This window comes from Streptopelia decaocto (assembly GCF_964273445.1).
Source record: "Streptopelia decaocto genome assembly, chromosome: 6".
NCBI lineage: Eukaryota > Metazoa > Chordata > Aves > Columbiformes > Columbidae > Streptopelia > Streptopelia decaocto.
The window spans coordinates 2,451,602-2,471,653 of NC_138660.1; the positions used below are offsets into that span (position 1 = coordinate 2,451,602).

Sequence of the window (20,052 nt, forward strand, 5' to 3'; positions counted from 1 at the left end):
TCACCCTGCTGTCCCCAGGACCCCCAGGTCCCTTTCTCTCTTGTTACAACGGGTCACGTCGAAAAGACGCGGGGCAACGGGTCCAAGTCACTCCTGGGGACATTCCGATGGGACACAAGAGGGAAACATTTCACAACAAGAACAATCAGCCATTGGGATAATCTCCCCAGGGAAGTGGTGGATTCCCCAGCATTGGGCACTTGTAAGATTCAGCTGGAGCAGAAAAGAAAGGTTGGACCAGATGATCCTTGTGGTCCCTTTTGACTGGGGATTCTGGGACTCTGATTCAATTTGCTGCAGGTTTGGGGACCCGTGAGTTGCTGCGCTGCAGGGACTCCCATGAGAAACGTGAGTGTTGGCTCCTGGGCCTTGAGCTGCTCCCGTCATGTCACACTGATAAATGATAAATGATATCATGTCACATGATAAATGGACATTTTTTTTCAGGTTGTGGGTTGACTAAGACTTTGCACACAGTTGCTGGGAATGGGGAAGAAGAGAGGGGCTGAATTTATTCCCCATCCACCGTTGGCTGACACAGCAAACCTCCTTAACGTCCACCCCGGCAGCAAAATGATGGATTAGTTTAGACCTGTCACCTGGATGTGAACGCCCCGCTGAAACGCAAAAGCCAAGTCCTGCTTTGCTTTGAGCCGCCGTTTCAAGCTGCCTCAAATTGATTTATATCACACCGAGGTTTGAAGGGTATTTTCTCAACCGTGGCTATACGGATTTCACTTTTAAATGAAATAAAATCCTACGAACACAAATGTGCCGTCACTTTATCTACAGGGCACCGGCTTGATGGTGTGATGCACAGCTGGAAAACTGAAATGTAACGATGTGGTTATTGTCATTTTCTTCACTTCTACATGACAAGACAGTATCTAGATGGTGGAAAAAAGGTGCTTTCATCACGGAAGCAATGTAGGGTTGGTAGTTCAGTTTGAGCATTTTGCTTCCATTTTACACTTACTGTGTGTAAAGAAGGATGTTCCGATATGTAAAATTATCCGGCAGTCCTATAAACTGGGTTGTTTTCAATGGGGCTATGAGGCCACATCAATCATGATAATCCAGTGGGGCAACGGGTAACGGAGAAGGGAATTCATTAAGTCTCTACACTAGACAGAATATTTCTTGTTTAGCTGCAGATAGTTATCATTTTAACTTATTAAAATAAAGTTGAAAATCCCTGCAAAAAGTCCAGGTTCCTTTTTCACGTTGCTGTTATAAAGACTCATTTCTACACAAAAAGAAATACCTCAATGTTTTCTTTGTTTTCTCCTACGTGCAGGCTGCCTTTAATGAACAACCGCACAGCGGCCCTGGACGTGGCTACGAGGGAAGTGATTTTACAGAATCGCAGAATCACAGAATGGACTGGGTTGGAAAAGCCCTCAGAGATCATCGAGTCCAACCCTTGGTCCAACTCCAGCCCATTGACTAGATCATGGCACTAAGTGCCATGGCCAATCTCAGTTTAAAAACCTCCAGGGCCGGTGAGTCCAGCACCTCCCTGGGCAGCCATTCCAATCCTGACCACTCTCTCTGCACAGAATTGCTTTCTAATCTCCAGTCTAAATGTCCCCCAGCAGAGTTGAAGCCCATGCCCCCTTGTCCTATTGCTGATGCCTGGGAGAAGAGCCCAATCCCCCCCTGGCTAGAACTGCCCTTCAGGTAGTTCTAGAGAGTGCTGAGCTCAGCTCTAAGCCTCCTCTTCTCCAGACTAAACAAGCCCAGCTCCCTCAGCCTCTCCCCATAGGGCTTGTGTTCAAGTCCCTTCCTCAGTCTTGTAGCTCATCTCCATATTTTATTAATACATCTCCCAAGTACAGAGTTGAAGCGAAGTGAGACTAAGATTTTCCTGTTCCTTTTGCTCAGGGTCTGTATATCAATATTTTCTCTTTCCCTTTGGGGAAGGTCCGTGCTGTGTGTGGCCCCGCAGGGATCCCCGCTGCTCCGACGCCGAAAGCGAACGGAGACGAACGGGCACGTTGTGCGTCCGGGCGTTTACGCTGCTGGGAGCGTATTGATAAACCGCAGGTTTAAAAGTTGTTTTACATTCAGGGAAAAACTTGTTCTTTCCACTTTGCAGCCAAAGAGTTGGAGGCGGCGCTGTCTCTGGGGGCAACGCGCATCGGTGGGTTTAACGCAAACAACGGGAACCTTTTTTTCTTCATCAAATAATGTGCTGCCGCGGGGAGCCAAACCAGGAATGGGTTCAAAAGAGAATTTGACAAATTCACGGAGAACTGGCTATTAAAATTGATGATCCAAATGTAACTCGTAGCCCAGGAGGTCGCTAAACTGACAAGTGATGAAAGCGAGAAGGATTTACTGCAGAAAGGTTTCTGCTTCTTATATTCTTTCCCTAAGCTCTTGCTACAGTTTACATGTTTGTGCTCGTTAGCAGCCACTATATGGGAACAAAAACCAGCTTGGAGGAATTAAGAGTCACACTCTGCTTATTTTAGGAACTGAATTCAGACCCAGCCTCTCACATAAAGGCCGCTGATACGCTTGGGTGTGACGAAGCCTCTAACGCTGCGGCTCCTGCTCATTAATCCTCTCCCTGCAGAGATCACAAGGGAGCTGGTGGGGACGGTCACCGGCCGGTGATGATGAAGGCCGCTCTTCTTCCTCCCACACCGCCTCATTAAGGGACAGGTCAATCTGCTCCCATTTCTCTGTCTGCACCACTGAAAAGTGCTGTATGAATAATGGAAGGTTTGATCTGCCGATGCCTCAGCCTGGTTCTTTCAGCCTCCCCCGGGGGAAAAGTCTATATTATTGACAGAGAAAAAAGATGAACCTTCAATCCGAAGGCAAAATGTTAACGACTCACCGGCTCTTTTAATCCTCTTCCTCTCTTTCAGCTGGTAGGGCTTGTGGTCGTGGGACAGGGGGATGGCGTTGCCGTCCTTGTCACACAGGACTCCTCGCGAATCGCCAACGTTGGCCACCGTCAGTTCCTTGTCCGACAACAGCGCGATCAGACATGTTGTTCCTGGAAAAAATAGAAGGGAATGGGAGGCAAGACACATATTAATATATGGCAGGGTATATATTTATACATACGTATGTATTTGCAATTATACTGCAAGTTTTCTCCGGTTGCTGCCACACAGACCAGCACAATAAGTGACAGCGAAGCTTCAGACCCCAAACTTTTTGGTCTTCTGTGCAGGTGGGGAAAAAATTATTAGCAGGAAAATGTTCATTTTATTAATAAGGACAGAGAGGGGCTGAGGTGGGAGGAGCGGTTCCCAGGCTCCTTTTCCTAATGGCCAAGGACAGTCATAAAAAGGTACAAACAGCCCCAGAGCCGGGTCGCTGCTCCCATGAACCGAAACTGCAGGGGACCCTGCGGGAGCAAATCAGAGCTTGTTCCCCTCAAGAACTGAGATCCCATTTTTTAGGTTTTTGTGTTGAAAAGAGGAAAAGATTTGACATTTTAAATTAATCTTTAAATACACAGAAATGTTCGTCGTTTAACTGATGCGGAGTGGAACGAATTTGAGCAAAGCAGACCCCACTAACACTGCGCCCTTTCTGTATTTTCCCCTTCCAGCTCGTGCAAACTGTGTTCATCAAACCTCCTACTCTTCCTTGCACGGCCTTTGGGCCACATGTCACAATTCCATTTATATTTTAGGACGGGAGGACGGCAAGTTTGCAGATCTACACCAACATTAACATGCAAAGGGAACGTGCCTGGCGCTCAGCTGAGATTGCACAGCGCTCTTAGAATGGTGACAAAAGGCACTCCAGTCCCCTTTGCCACTCCATACAATTAACTGCATGGCTTTCTTTTCCTTTTAAGTAGACAAAGCAACACGTCGCTGCTCGGGTGTTTTAATCAGACACAGTTTTAATGAATATTACTGGCAATGGGGCATTCCAGCATCCTCCCCCCTGGATTTGCTCCTGGGCAGCTGTATTAGGGTATAAATCACCATTCTGTGGTCTGAAAGTTAAATATTCCAGGCTGCCGCTTGTCTGACTCCAGAGTTGAAAACTACGCTTTGCTGTTCCCATGTCAGTAGTTGAACATCCCATGACTGGTATAAATAAAATAGCCAGTAATAAACAAGTTGTGTTTAGATGCACCGTGTTCTGGAGATATATTTTTAACTTAATGGTCTGTCTTTCCCAGCTCTAAACTAGGGCTATTTTTTCGCAAGACAGGCATATATATGTATTTTTTATATATATATATATGTATTATTTTTTGCAATTGACTGACACATTGCAGATGTAAATGGATGGAACCCCAGAGGACTTTGTTGTTAAAATACCAGTATCCAGACCACAAAGACAGCAAAATAAAGAGGGTACAAAGCACCGTAATGGGGTGCAGCTGGTCATTTCAGCACAACAAAATGAGATTTAGCATTCAGGGTCACCTCGTTCTCTACCTGAACAGAAGTCGGTAACTGTGCAATGCAGAAAGCTCTGCTTCTTCCATAAGAACATTATAGCAACAAACAGCACCCTCCCTTGTTGGTATTCAGGAAACTTTCCTTAAGGAACATTCCAGCAGGACAACGTGCAGGAGACCAGAGGGCTGGTACGTGCTGATGCTGCTCTGACATTCGGTCCAAACTTCGGAGAGAAAAACAGCAGCCGCTTTGCAACGCGGGTTGAAAACAAAACCCGTGAGAGGTGAAACAGGGGCAGAGGCCAAAGAATATAGAATATAGAACCAAAACCGGCTCCGGAGGGAGCGAGACCCACGAGGCTGCAAAACAAACCTCCGGGATCCACCAGCCAAGTGGTGGATAAATCGTTGTGAAGACCTGAGCTCCGGCTTCACCTCCGGCTGCCATCCGGTCCCGATAGACGGTTTGTGAATTCAGGGACCCCCCCAGATTGCTGCCCCCTCCCTGACCCCAGCCCAGCGGGTATTTTTCCTACAGGCAGGAGTAAAAATCATACATTTCCTAGTAAGGAAAATACTGCGAATAACATCCTAGAGCCCCGGCATTCAGGAAGTAAAATGCTTCACAAATATAGTCATTATTACCACGATTTATATAGAAATAATAACTTTGAACACAGTCTTCTTGGTTCTACGATCTGTGTGAACGCAAGAGAATGAGGGGCTGAAAAAGAAGGTGATTTCCAAAGCGATGTGGGAAGGACGGATGGTTTGACGGTCCCTGATGGGCGCTGGGCTGTCGGTAAGTCCCTGACCTCCCTACTGCCTGCCATTACGGGAGAGAGCAAACTTAGTTTACTTTGTTTTCTTTTCCATCTATTTTTATTTCAGTCATTTAACCTTGTGTGCAGTTAGAAAACATGGAGCTCTTGTCAGCCGCCTCAGATTTAATGCAATTGCACAATGGAAAAATTCCCAACATAAAGGGTCCAAAATTGAGAACACATGTTATATTAGTCCCTCGATGCAGCTGCCTGAATAATCCCCTGCTGAGCAGTTTACAAAGGAAATCACCAGAAAATTTAAAACCTGTGCTATATAGGCTGCAGAGATTGTTTTTTTTTTTTTTCATTTATTTGCCTTTTTTTTTCCCCAGTCAGGTGAGATTATTGGTGTTGTATTTTACTATCAGACAAGGCACCTTGTAAAAGTCAAGGCTGCACCGGCTCTATCGGTTTTTAGATAACCGCTTTATCAACAGAAGGAGAAGTCACCAGAGTGCAAAGGAGACCTGATTAATACATTAAAAGGCGTTAGGAGAGCCCAGGAATGATCCAGCTCAGCCTGTGGCTGCTGGAGATCTTGTGCTTTGTGTGCGGTGTCTAAAACCCCACGGACGCCCGGCGGCAAACACCCGCTGGGCAGCTGGGGCTGAGACCAGAGCTCCTGGGCTCCGCATGGACAAAACTGGGTGAAATTCCCCCCCTGCCCTCGTTTCACCCACTCCATTTAACATGTGCAGTAAATCTCAGCAGGTACTCCCCAAAGCCCTCAGTTCACAGCATCACAGGGTGGTTTGGGTTGGAGGGACGTTCCCAGCTCCCCCAGTGCCCCCCCTGCCATGAGCAGGGACATCTGCACCAGCTCAGGGTGCTCAGAGCCCCGTCCAGCCTGGCCTGGGATGTCTCCAGGGATGGTTCAGCCATCACCTCTCTGGCCAACCTGGGCCAGGCTCTCACCACCCTCAGGGCAACAATTCCTTCCTCATGTCCAGCCTGAATCTTTTAGTTTAAAACCATCACCCCTTGTCCTACTACAACAGGCCCTGCTAAAAGGCCTTTGTTCCCTCTTTCACAGAATCACACAGAATCCCAGAATGTCAGGGATTGGAAGGGACCTGGAAAGCTCATCCAGTGCAATCCCCCCATGGAGCAGGAACACCCAGCTGAGGTTACACAGGAAGGTGTCCAGGTGGGTTGGAATGTCTGCACAGAAGGAGACTCCACAACCCCCCTGGGCAGCCTGGGCCAGTGTTCTGATACCCTTCCTAAGAAGAAGTTTCTTCTCAAATTTAAGTGGAACCTCCTGTGTTCCAGTTTGAACCCATTCCCACTTGTCCTATCACTGGTTGTCACCGAGAAGAGCCTGGCTCCATCCTCCTGACACTCACCCTTCAGATATCTGTGAACATTAATGAGTCCCCCCTCAGTCTCCTCTTGTCCAGCTCCAGAGCCCCAGCTCCCTCAGCCTTTCCTCACACGGGAGATGCTCCACTCCCTCCAGCATCTTGGTGGCTGCGCTGGACTCTCTCCAGCAGTTCCCTGTCGTTTGCTGAGTTTTCCTTCTGTGTTCCAAGTCCCTCGTGCTGCACAGGTTTCACGCCATCAACACACGTAACCTGTTCCCTTCCCCTTCCCTTCCATCAACCCTGAACTTCTACCTATCCCTCCTGCATGAGAACTCCCACGTCCCCCTGCCCTTATCTCAGGCTTTTAAATTATGAAGTCCCCGGCCAAGGCTTTTCCTCCTGAACAAACGCAGCCACCACAGGTGCCTTCTCACTGCTTTTTCGAGTCCTCCCCCACGTTCTCTGTGGCTCTTCAGAGTCTCTCAGACAAAACTGAGAAGCGAAACTCCCCCCTCCTACGTTTCAACCATTGCTTTCCCATTTGCACAACATGTGCCGGGTGTTCCTTCTGCCATTGACCCGCTCTGGTGGCTTCACTCATGTCTTCTGACTCCAGTATCTCCATCTGCAAAGCCAAACGTCTCCTGTGCTCCCCACCTGCCTCTCCATCCCAGGCAGGTCTCTTCTCTCCACTAAAGGGTCAGCCTCTCTATTTTGCAGATATTTATCTCAACGCTTTCACTGACCATCTCCCGTTTTGGATGGGATGACCTCAGGAACAGAGACCATCATGCTTATCTTCAGAGAGACCAACAGTGTCCTCTTGGCGTCTGGCGTAAAAGCATTAAACCCCACAGGGCTAAAAGTTACAATTAATTCCCGCACAGGTAGGGCTTGTGACAGCACCTCTGTATTAAACAAAAGTCTATGCAATACATAATTAGTCTAATCTCACCTCTGGAACGACTGCAGGTCAAGGAACTTGGTCCTTACTTGGCTGGACTGACGAAAAAACGAACAAAAACCAACTCAAAAATCCCCTTTTCATCTTTTTTTCCACAGTGCTCACGCTTGAATTCACACAATAATTAAGAACTAGTATTTTTGAGCTTCGGTAATCTCCGGAAGGAAACAGGATTACTCAGAATAGTGCAAAAAGTGGCATAAAAAACCCCATAGATTTATATTTACTCTCCACCAGTGACTCACACTGCATGCAGCTTCTTTCAAATTTCATTCATTTCCACTTGCCTTACAGGGACTTTAAATCCTAAATAATAAGACTCCAGTAGTTTGGGGGGCAGATATGTGAGGTTTTTATCATTAATACAGCTGTCCCCTGTGCCCACCTGCCTCAGCTTCTCCTGTTGAGACCAGCCACGTGTCTCCTGAATTTCTATTTTACATGCTCTGCACATACCCCTCAGACAATGCAAATAAAACTTTGATTATATCCGTGGAATAGGCAAGACTGCGAAAAACACCGTAAGTAAGTATGTGAGGGAGGGTAAAGGCGTCTTTTGCTTCCCGGTCAGCAGAAATATGGGTAACAAGTGGTGTGAGACCATCAAGATCATGAAACGCTGCCTCCGCGCGCCCTCCAAGCGACCCGCTAATTCTTATCCAAAGCCATAAAAATAAATCTAATTGCCCGCTGCTTATCTACGAGATAAGCAACGACAAAACGGAGCAGCAGACGATCATGTTTCATTAAAAGAAACATGACATTCTTAGAAACGCACTGACATCACTTGAAATCCTTAGTTTAATTTCCATCACAAAACTGCTTTATCAACAGAAGGAGAAGTCACCAGGGAGGGAGCAAAAAGGACCGATATCCCAAACCCCACGGTTAGAAATGCATTATAGCATGAGGAAGAGCCAGTTTTTGCTTGTTTATGACCAGCTTCTTTACCTTAATGGGTTGTTACAGATTATGGATCGTGTTTTTAAGAAAGAGAACAGAAAGCTTCCTTTTGTTCTTGCTGCTTTTTTCCTCCCACATCTCCCCATGTATAATTCAAAGCCCAGGAAAGAACGGGAAAGGCGAACAGTGATGGATTGTGGTGTGCAAGGCGTTGTGTGTGCAAAGCTGTTGTGCATGCAAAGCCGGGCTTAGCACAAGCTGAACGCTGCTGCAAATGGGGAGAGCACAAGGGCAGCAGCAGCCTTAGATCATAAATCCTGTGCATGTTCTTGTTATTGTGATATATCTTCTTCTCAACGATTCTTCTACCAAAATGTCTTCAAAAGATCTCAAATATTAGCTTTTACATGAGGTACAGCAAAAGTAGGAGCAGCGAGACTGAAGATATTCATTTCAAGACTGAAATTTAGCAATTGCGGGTGTAACGAAGGGTTTTGCAAAGGTGTACGTGGTGATGGTTTCGTGCCGCTCCGTCACCCCGCATCAATGCTGTTGATGCTTGTCTGGGTAATGATGCGGGGAAATTGAATCAGGATCTCCAAAGGGTCTGTCAGGTTTGTTGGCAGAACAAACTTCGCTGCCTTTGCGGCAGATCCCTCAGGTATTTATCTCTGCGTCCATTAGCGAGTGCCAAACCTTCGCCAGGATGGATGGATTTCTGGAAGTGATGCTCTGGAAGTGATCCGCCTACACTGGATTTCCAGCAAGCTGTGTCTTCAAGTGCTATCTCTGTCTACTATATTTTAAATAGATAATAATAATAATAATCATAAAGAGATAAATTCATGCTCACGCAACACACGCACCTGATTGAGGAAGAACAGTACGGTACTGACGGGCCATCTCCAGTGATGGTGCACGTCAACTGAATCTAAAGGTTTTCAAATGAAATCTAACAAAAACTCAGGCAAAATAAACCTCAAATAGTGCTTTTAACTCTCCAGAGCTTACATAATATTAAAGTCTTCCATTAGCCCAAAGATACAAATGGAAAGCGGCAATCAGGTGGGCAGTGTCGCAGGAAAAAAAACCCTTTAAAACCCTTTAAAAAGCAACTTTTCCCAAATGCAGGAGACACCAAACAACTCCTGCCCTGGGCACAAACCTGACCCAACTCCATCGCAATTTCTGACTGAATTAAGTCAGCATCTAAAAATAAGTTTGCATTTAAGATGCTTTACCAACAGAATGGACAAGTACCCAGAAAGGAAGTGGTCAGTTAGTCATAATTAGTATCAAAACCGTTAAAATGTTTAAAGAACATTTTCTTTTACACTTCTGAACCTCAGCACTCTGCAGGGATGCATTGGTTTCTTCTCTTTCTGTGTGACTTTGGTAAGGCTGGAACTTTAAATTAGTTTTGTAAATTCCTACGAAGGTATAAATATGAAAGGGAAGAGTACACGGCATGTATACAGTAAGACTGAAAATAGTTACAAATGCTTGAGTAGGAACAAAATGCTTCATGTGATTGATAAAAAAGAAATCCCTAATGTACTGACACAGCCCTGCAGAGTCACCACCACACCTACGGAGGTTTTGCCAGGTATAGAAAAATATATATATACATATGTGGGTTTACCAAATGCATTTACCAAATACCCTGAATCAAGTGCTGCTGGCATTTACAATGGTTCCGAAAAGCTGATGAATTTAAATAGCTAAATACCCACTTCAAAAATTGATGGGGAAGTGAAGAATATTTCACAGGCAAGCAGGCACCTGTCGCAGCGCTACTTCTGCTCTGAGCTTCTGCTGAAAGGTTATAATTATGTGAATAATAAAAATGTATTTTAACGGAGGAAAAGAATACAACGCGCTTGGGCTGGCTGGAATCCATGTCTGCTGTTTACAAACACTGCCAATATTCTAGGAGGCTGGAAGACCACAATGTGGGGAATTAGAGTGTTGTATGGTTTGCATTGAAGCTACATCCTAAATGTAATTTAAATGGTTTTATGTGTACACATACAGAGACCCTTAGGCTGGTACTCAGCTCCTAACTAAGCTGCCGAGTGGTGTTTTATCAGTGAGGAAAAGCTAATTCACAGGCAACAGAAAAGAGCGGCGCCTTTAGGATATTGCTCTTCACACACTAAAGGAAATGCTGAAAATAAACCCCCGAATCACAGCAGAAATGTTGGGTTCTTTCCACTGACCATCGAGGAGCTCTAGAAAAGTTGGCCAGAATTTGATGTTGATAATGCAGATACTGAAAAGTAAAAGAGACAAACTCTGCCCTGGTGACTGCCGGGGATTTCTGCTCCAGGTGCTGGTTCTCTGCAGAAAAAGAGTGACCAAGTTTAACATGTAGCTGTAATGTGTACAATAAATTAAATATTCCAAAGAGACACTGGGCATAAGGCAGAGATTAGACAAATTCAGAGGTAATTATCTGGCTATAAAAACTCCCTACTGTATTCTCTGGAAAAAGCGCGATGCCGAGTTCTCACTGCAGCAACCAAGGAGCAGAGAAGGGAGTTGTTTCGAATCACGTTCTTGAGATCAAATACCTAAAAAATCCTTTAAAAATGGAACGTGAGCGGGACAGAAAGCCCGCAGAGCGCTCTGGTTCTTCCTATTCTGCGGAATGAACCCTCCGGCTGTGTCAACGTGATTGTGACAAACCAGAAAATACATGTATGGATTGCTCCAGCCTGCCAAGGGGAGCTCAGCATGGCACACAAAAAGCCAGCCTAGAAACACATCATTTACTATGAACATCCCTCACCTGTATGTGCTTTTTCCTCAGAAAAATACATCATTTCTGGCTCTTCCTGGCAGCTTTACGGCTCTCCTGGTTCTGTCCTCACATATTCTATGCAACCCACGGCTTTGCAACTCTTGTTTTAATCACATTTAGTGCATGGCTTTCCTCCCTGCTCTTTACATCCCTCCTAAAAACTTGTGTAAAGCTTTCCAACCATTTTATAGGCTCAAGTCATTTCACATTTGGCAGCAAGTTTACTGCTGAGCATGAGCCACCTTGAGATGAACATCACAGCAACGTTCTCTTATTTTATCTTCACCGCGATGCAACATAATGATGACTTTACCTGGTAAAGCTCTTTGCAGTGGGGAAAAAAGGATGTTCCCCAGCAAAGTATTTGTTATCCCAAATTACAGGATATATTTCCAATGCAATCTTACTGCTTTAATTTTCTCTCTGCTTTCTCTGGGGGGAAACACCTGCCTGCACTGCCTGAAAGGGAGCATGGTAATTGAAAGAGGAGCAGCATCGGCCCCTCGATGATTAATTTAATGTTTTCCCAGTGCGACCACACTACCATGGGCATTTGTGTGAAGCCGATGGATTTGCCAACCTCTTGGACTGAAGTTTAACCTTGGATATTTTTGCTTTTCTGTACTTTTGTCAGAAACAGCAAATGCTCACGGGACTGGATCTACACGAGGTCGCGGTCCTGCAGCTGGAATGAGGGTCTGAGCCTTGGATTCACGCTCAGAGCTGGGCTTCTGCAAAGCAGAGAAATACACTCGGTTTCATTGCTTATCCATTCATTACCTACTAAAAAGCACAAACCCCATCTCATCCAGAGACAGAGGACAGTGTGCCGTGGGGCTAACAGCCACATTTTATCATAGAATCACAGAATGGTTTGTGTTGAAGGGACGTTCCCAGCTCCCCCAGTGCCCCCCCTGCCATGAGCAGGGACATCTGCACCAGCCCAGGGTGCTCAGAGCCCCGTCCAGCCTGGCCTGGGATGTCTCCAGGGATGGTTCAGCCACCACCTCTCTGGCCAAGCACCCTCACCACCCTCAGCATAAAAAATTCCCTCCTCACGTCCAGCCTGTTATCTCAACAGACCCCATATTTTGTTGCTAGAATCAGTGTATTCAGGCAATTTGGGATGTGGACCGCCAGCAGAAAAACTTGCTGTAAGAAACACCGCGGTGCTGAGAGCGAGTGTCTCGAGGAATCTAAAGGTTTTCAAATGAAATCTAAAGCAAATTACACCCATAGGGAGAGGGTGCAGCGTCCAGCCATGAGCTTTTGGTCACCCCCGGTGGGGGGACACATAGAGGACCAGCCACCCCTTGTCCTTGCAGGTGGCTCCAGGAAACACAGGGCACCCTGGCAAATATTCCCTAAGAAAACACATTTGGAGCTGACACCTGGCTCTGGATGCAGTGCCTAAATATCAATATCTCTCATGACTGTGGGGAAAAATGAAATTCATCTGTTTTGTTGCACAATAATAAAAATGAGAAGGACAATTCACTAAAGAAAAACCTATCAACTGCAGTACAAAACCCACCAGAACCCCTATCAGGCTGCAGCTACCTGGCACATCAGAGTTAAACGCAAAGTGCCTTTAAATATCCAAAACTTGTATTTGCACAGAGTAGTCACTGACTACCCCTGATGTTTGGAGACGCTACGAATCGAAGGAATAGGATTAATATCCAATAAAGCTTCAGCAGGGAAAAAAATACTCTTGCACAAAATTAACCCAGCCTTAGCTAGTCAAGAATGCCACTTTTTAAACTAAGGGATTTAAAGATTATGAGGGGATTTGTACCCATCTGTCACTTTTGGCCTGCTTTCATTTTCTAAAGCTTCCTTAGTCAAACTTCACTAAAGATCTTGTCAACATTTGACTATTTTTAGATGAACTCATTTTATTTGGTAGCGCTGATACACTAACGGGAAAGATTTACAAGAAGAAGACAGTAGGATGTCGAGTCCATGGAAGCTGCACGTTGTTAATACTGCATGCTGCTAGAAAGGCCAAATGAACACTCAAAAGTGTCCTGGAAGCCCAAGCCATTCTGGTGCAGTTCTGGTTTATTCTGACAAACGGATGCAGCTGAGTTCTGCCCAATTTTGGGAGACATCCCCGGGGTGAGAGGAGTTACCTGGGGGTCAGCACTCCGCAAATCCTTGGAAAAGGCCTTTCCAGGAGGGATGGGAAAGGTTTTGGGGATGGAAAAGTTCTGCTCCCTTGCTGTGGAAGTGCCTCCCCACATGGATCTACTGACCCCTTGTATCACGCACCTTAAACATCTACATTTCTGGTTTCCCTGCAGACACGTAGGATTCCAACTGCTGACGATTACAGAAATGAAACCCTTGGCCATGCTCTCTGGGATGGGTTTTGTCGACGTCTCACGTAGTCTCCTGCCAGACAAAGTTGTATTTTCCCCTTACATCACAATCACTTTTATTTTCACCATTCTGATTTTTCCAGATTGCTTTCTTCGTTCTGTACGTACCACCAGCAGCTCCATCTTCTCATTAAATTGACTTCGGTACAGAAAAACACTAATAAAAGAAAAACGTCACCAACACAACTGCTCTGAATAGCTGGAGCGGTCGGGATCACGAACAGCTGCTGCAATTGTATTTAACTGCCCGTTTTCTGAGCTTTGCTCACAATCAGATCTTACTTCAAGAGCAGGTAGCACCATTTCTGCTTTTGTAGTAAACAAGTGACATGATTAGAATGACGAGTGGGCTCCTTCGCGGTGTTTTAATCTCCGGAGGTGTCTCTACCCAATTGTGAAGCTGAAATTCCAGCTTTTTATTTACAGCAAGCTGTGCTCTGTCTCTGTTCTGAACGTGTGTATACGCTGGGACTTTTCTAAACTAGCTATTTATGTAGCCTCTCATTTCTACATGATTGTTTCAGTGCATTATATAAATGCACAAATATGGGTTTCAAGCAGTTTTAATCTTGCTGTCCTTCGAGAACTCACAAGACTCCGAGCTCCTTCAGTACGTGACACGTGTATCTGCAAACGGCACCGTACGGGGGTCGAGAGCATTAAAGATCAAAGCAGTTTAAGAGAATCAGGCTTATTTATTGGGTGGGTGCATGAATATAATAGATAAAGTAACAGAGCATTGTAATTACTTGGAGTTCCTAAAGCTCCCAGCACTGTGAGTACCCAGAGCACACAGTCTGCAAATGGTATTTTAAGTTGCTCGGGCGCCTTTGAGATCAAAGTAGCTTAAGAGAATCGTCTCGCTAGTGAGTGGGAGTCTGAGTAGGAGTCTGAACAAAGTTGATAAGTAGTTTGAGCATTTTAACTACTTCAGGGGACTGCAGCGAAGTACAAAGAGGACAAAATAACACCAGCTGGTCAATGCCTGGCTTTCCAGAGCTGGGTTGAGAAACTCAGATGACGGTAATTTTAGCAGGGTGCCACCTAAGCAAATAGGAGAGGGATCCATTTGGGCTGGTGTCCGGCAAACACAACCTCAACAGCGTGAAAAACCCAGGTCTGGGTTCGAGGCTTCTGCCTAAAACAGCTGGGAGGAAAAGCTGGAGCTGAGTTCAGCTCAGTTCCCCAAGGGCACCACGGTGCCAGATACAGTCAGGGGAACGATGGGACAACAAAGTGCCGCCAGGGACTAAGAAAAACCCAGAAATGGGGACATACTAAGTATAAACTGTTTCTGTTGTACAAGGCTGCCCGAGGCTGGTTGGTAGGGCTGAGGATGAAAGGAGATGGTGTGTTGCAGCTCTCAGCCCTGAGCAGTTAAAAGTATCAGCTACAGCTAAGAAAACCTCCACATTATTAAAACCTAAATATCAAAACTGAAACCCCCTGTCACTGCACCGCTAAAATCCCTCCAGCGCTCCACACGTTACCTGGTTCTGGCTATCCGCAGGCATCGTGTCACCTTTAAAAATCAGATTCTGTGAGGATGCACCACACTCTTAGCTCAGTGAGCTCAAAACCAAGTTATCAGTGATGGAGAAAGCAGCAGAAACCAGGCTGCGGCACTTGCAGAGACAATAAAGAGGTAGGGCCAGATCAATCAACATCGGTGCATTACAAAGGCCAAAGCACTGTTAGAAAAACAACCGTCCTTTCAGTTAGTGTTCAATCACTGAAGTGGAAAATCTTCTGTCTCAACTTGATTTTAGGAGAAAGAAACATTTCACTGAGCCCCCTCTTACCTCTGAGGACAAAATGCAATTTGCCAGCACAAGCTCTAGTATTTGAGAGAAATCAAGTGAGCATTTTTTGCTTAGTAAAATGTAACTTTCAAAGAAACACACATGTACCTGCTTCATCATAGGATACGGTCAATTTCTCCAGCATTTCTCGATCGATGGATAAAATCTGCTGTTCCAGGATGGTCTGGTAGGACAGCACACTGTTCTCTTTGTCCTTCTCGTAGTCTTGCAGATGTTGTTTGAGGACTTCGGGCAGGCGGGACTTCACGTATTCTGCTGCCGACTGTGCAGAAAAGAGGGAAAGGTTTCATTAATACATTTTCTTTTGAAAAGCTTGATGCATATCCATGACATTTTGTTTAATCTAAAGCATTCTCAAATGTAACTCTTCACAAAAACCACTCTTCATGCTACTAACTCCTTGGTGCTTCTTCATCGTTAACAACTGGGAAAATATAACTATGAAATATAATGCCTTTATTCTAAATTTTAAAGTAGGAAGTGACAGAGTGGAATCCCTTCACTTGCTGTTGATACGTAACTGGGCTCGGACAGGGAGAGAAGTGAAACTTTAAGAACATTAAAAATTACATATATATATACGCACATCCACACCCAGAGAATTCTTTTTAATTCTTTTCTCTGACTGCTGAAGGCCACAAGGGAACAGAAATTAACACAAGGTGGCATAGTTGTGCTGATCTTATGGAGCCTTGTGCAGAAATGTGCATGGTAGGAAATATGAAGAGCGTGTGTCTCTGGAGAGGTGTCGTCCCTGATCCTGGCCAGAGAGCCAGACACAAAGCAGCCTCTGGTTTTTAAGCACCAGCATCCCTGTCTTGGGAATATTACACTCCCACTTGAATAGAAAGCCTCTGGTTTTGGCGTGGAAAAGGAAGATGGATAATAGCAAAGGCCGCTGCTCCAGCTTTCCTGCCAACCTCGGGACAAAAGAGAAAAATAAATGATAATAAGGTTATATTATTTCAGGCCAAACACTGAGCCTAAGTTACCTCTACAGAGCAACAGGCTCCTTCTAGGTTTATATCTAGTTTTCCAAAGTCAATTTGTGATTAAATCTCAACCTTAAAATCTCACTAAAGTTGTGTTCCATCCTTCTGCAAGCTGAGCCATGTGAGACAAATCAAATTACTCCAGGAAAACTAAGCTAAGGCTCCACATCAGTGCAGCACGTTTAATGTTACATTTTAATAGTGGCTGACGTCCAAGGGAAAGCCAAAAGATACACTGTATTCTAATGATTTTAGTCCAAGTTCAGGAGTTTGTGTTTAATGTTTCCGTTGAGAAGAGGTTTTACTCTGGGGGAAGGGAGGTCTTTTTGTCCTCCCCTAAGGTTGCAATTTGAAAGAGCAGAAAACAAAAGAAGAATCTATATATATTCAATTTTGGAAATATGCCTGTGCTAGTCAAGTATTTGTATAGTACTGGCTGTAAATATGTAAGGAAAAATACCCATCCTATCCCATCCCATCCCATCCCATCCCATCCCATCCCATCCCATCCCATCCCATCCCATCCCATCCCATCCCATCCCAAAGATCTTGCAGCCCAAGCAAAGACCAAGAGCCACAAAACCCTCCTATTTTCTGGCACGAAAGTATCAATTTATTTTATGAAGTTGAAACTGCGGCATCCTCCGTTAATCCGTTTTCAGGGTGAAGCACCCTTCTCCAAATTCAATAAAGGATTGACTTTAATACCTTAATTGGCTTCAGGGTATTTCACCCTACCATGGAAAACTAATATTTCATATATATAGGATGAATTTTAAAATATCTACATACAATGAAATATACTTGGAGAGTTTATTCTGAAACAATCACATTTTTCTCTATTCACTAAAAAAAACCCCTATATATAAAAATCACATCAGGAAATGTGAAATCCCTCACTGTGCAGCAACCTGAACCTCAAAAGCCACCAGCATCCTTCCATAACTACCAAATCTGCCCACATCTTTTAATTGATGAGAAACATATATCTAAAGTCATTTTTCCTTTTCATAAATCATGCTCACTGCCTGCTAAAATTTACCCCATGTTTCTGAAGTGTATCCTTATGGGAGCGTCATTGTAAGCGGGGAAGTAAAGGTCTAAAATGGTTAATTAAAGGCTTCTTTATGACGCTACATCAGAATTCAAGCGGTGGCTTGATGACGAGTCTCCTTACAGAGTTATATCGGGTGATTTCGGAAAGGTTTTCAACACAGAATGGAGTATTTTTGGGTGGAAAACCACCACATCCATAGGGGATAGTTGCATCCCTGCTCATTTAATCATGTTTTGCGGGTTGCTACAGCTCAATGCATCCCATAGTGTGGCTACACCAACCTGCTCAGCCTTCGAAATCGAGGTTTTCAGCACAGCAAACACCTCCGTGGGCACACGTGTAACCAGAGAAGTGAGCCCAATACGCTGTGACAAAACGTGTTAATGAAGACAGCAAGTGTTAAGCAGCTCCGCCACCCCGTGAAAAACGAGGATGCAAACAAGAGCCACAACAAGATCAGGACTCTGGCACATCAGCCAGCCGAAGGATCTAATTAGCTGGAACAGTCATTATTGATAAACACAGATTTCCAATTTTAAAAACCCTTCATGGCCTCAGACCCGCACTCTGCACCAATTGCTGCGATTTACAGGGAGAGGAGGGAAAGCACAAGTTTATGATCTTGATATTCTCGAGACAATTCGTTCTGCCTGCGAACATCCAGAGACGATGGGAAAAAACAGGATCCACTGCAGAGTGTGGTGTTGCTGGCGTAGCACACACCCCACTGAAGGACTTGAAAAATCATCCCGATTCCTCTATCGCATCTGGCTGCCTCCCCTTTTCCCGTGTTTCCCTTCAATGACACGTGGGTCACGAGAAGAAGTTTCTTCCTTCAGAGATGATGAATTGCTGGGCAAGGGCTGAGCTCACCTTATGAAAAAGAACAATTTCAACTTGAGTCATCTCAAAGGAAATGCTTTTTCAAGCAGGATCAAGTGAGCTCGACAAATAAAAGTCTGAGGTGGGTACAACAAATGAACATGGGTGGAAACCCCGGGGAAGATGGTGTAAAGTGGGATTGACCTGGGGACCCTGTTAGATATCGCCGTAAGAATCGTGGAGGATACACAAAAGGAGCTGGAAGGAAATCAGTAGAGTTCAAAACGATAATATAATTTGGCAATAAGAAAGGCTCAGTAAATAACTCATAAAACTAGATTGCTAATACAGATGATGTAACTTACTAAGAAAGGAGGCTGTGGAAATAAGAAGTGCCCTGCACATCAGAAGAGTCATTTACTCTTCTGGGTCCAGTTTGTAAAAGGGAGACAGACCTGCCCAAAGTCATCCCATAAAAAGAGAAGCAAATGGCAGCACCACAGCACAGGCCCGTCAGACACTGAACCAAAACCAGAGAGGCTGGGGCTTTGTAACCAGGAACTGGAACAATTAACCAAAGTGCCAGATGTAATGAAGTGCTGTCACTACTCAGGAAATATATTGGAGAGCGCAGGTTGTCCAGCGACCTCGGAGTCTGTTGGTAGCAGTAGCCAGGACCACAGTGTGGGTGCGGGATGTTCCAGCACTGAGAAGCCTCCTAAGATAAGGAAGGCAACAGACAACTTGTGTGAAGGTGACGGTTAATCCGTCGGAGAGAAAACAACATAAAGACAAAGGACTTTAAAGGAAGGACACTTCAAGACCTCTGAGACTTGACAGTACAAAAGGGCCTAGAGCTGCAAGTCCAAGGAGAAAAGAAGAACAGCAAACTTTTCATTTGGGAAATGATGGGAGTGAAAACTATCCCAATGCAAAAAAAGCCACCCTAGGAATTACCCTGGTGAAGTCATCAGCTGCTCAGTCATCTCAGAATTCCATGTCAGTATCAAAGAAAAACAAACACTGAGAAACAAATGGAGACTAAAGTAAAAAATGACTCGGAGCTAGTAAAGGTAGCAAGAAAAGGACAAGTCCATTTGTAACAAGAAAAACCCTGGCAAAATGTTGCTCTACTGCTCAGCAGAGTGGAAAAGCTATTGACAGATGATGCCATAAAAGCTGAAGTATTTAATGTCTTTTTTTTGCTACAGTACTCACTATCTTTACCTTGCTGCATTCAATGGGAAGCTAATATCAGAGGCGAATAACCAAAATCTCAAGACAGAATAGGGCAAGAACATGTTGGAAAGTGCTTATAAAGATTAGATATTTTCCAGCTGGCTGGGCCAGAAGAAATTCATTCAGGTATACACAGGTAATGGGCTGAAACAATCTCTTTAACGACCTCTGCCTTTGAAAATTCACAGAGACGCTATTTGGAAAGAGCAAATGTCGGGGCTACTTTTAAAACAGTATAAAGGGATAGAGACACAGAATTACAGACTAGTCAGTTTAACTTTGATGCCTAAAATTGGGATAAAAGATGAAATGATTTCTACGCACAGAAAAGCACCAAGATTTTAAGGCACGGGGAGCAAAGTGGTTTGTTCTCTGGGGGTGGAAGGAGACCTGCTAATTCGGTTCTCACCAAGCACCACCCAGGGAGCAAACGCTCCCTTGCTCATCCCAGCAAATGTGACTGTGCTTCAAAGTCGTAGCAGCACTGATCACATCATCAGCACCCCCAAATCTTTCAGGCTCTTCTCTCAAGCCTTAGGGGATCCCAGAGAAA

At 44.9% G+C, this 20,052-nt stretch overlaps 1 protein-coding gene across 3 annotated transcripts in view; it reads right to left on the reverse strand.

The window, feature by feature from the left end:
* Positions 1-20,052, reverse strand: part of PPM1L (protein phosphatase, Mg2+/Mn2+ dependent 1L) — an 83,552-nt gene that overhangs the window by 3,753 nt on the left and 59,747 nt on the right. For all 3 annotated transcript variants that reach the window (XM_082055785.1, XM_082055786.1, XM_082055787.1), the window contains exons 2-3: positions 15,477-15,651; positions 2,849-3,010 (exon numbers count right to left, since the gene is read on the reverse strand). In XM_082055785.1, the coding sequence (XP_081911911.1) occupies positions 2,849-3,010; positions 15,477-15,651 (337 nt within the window). The remainder of the gene's footprint in view (positions 1-2,848; positions 3,011-15,476; positions 15,652-20,052) is intronic.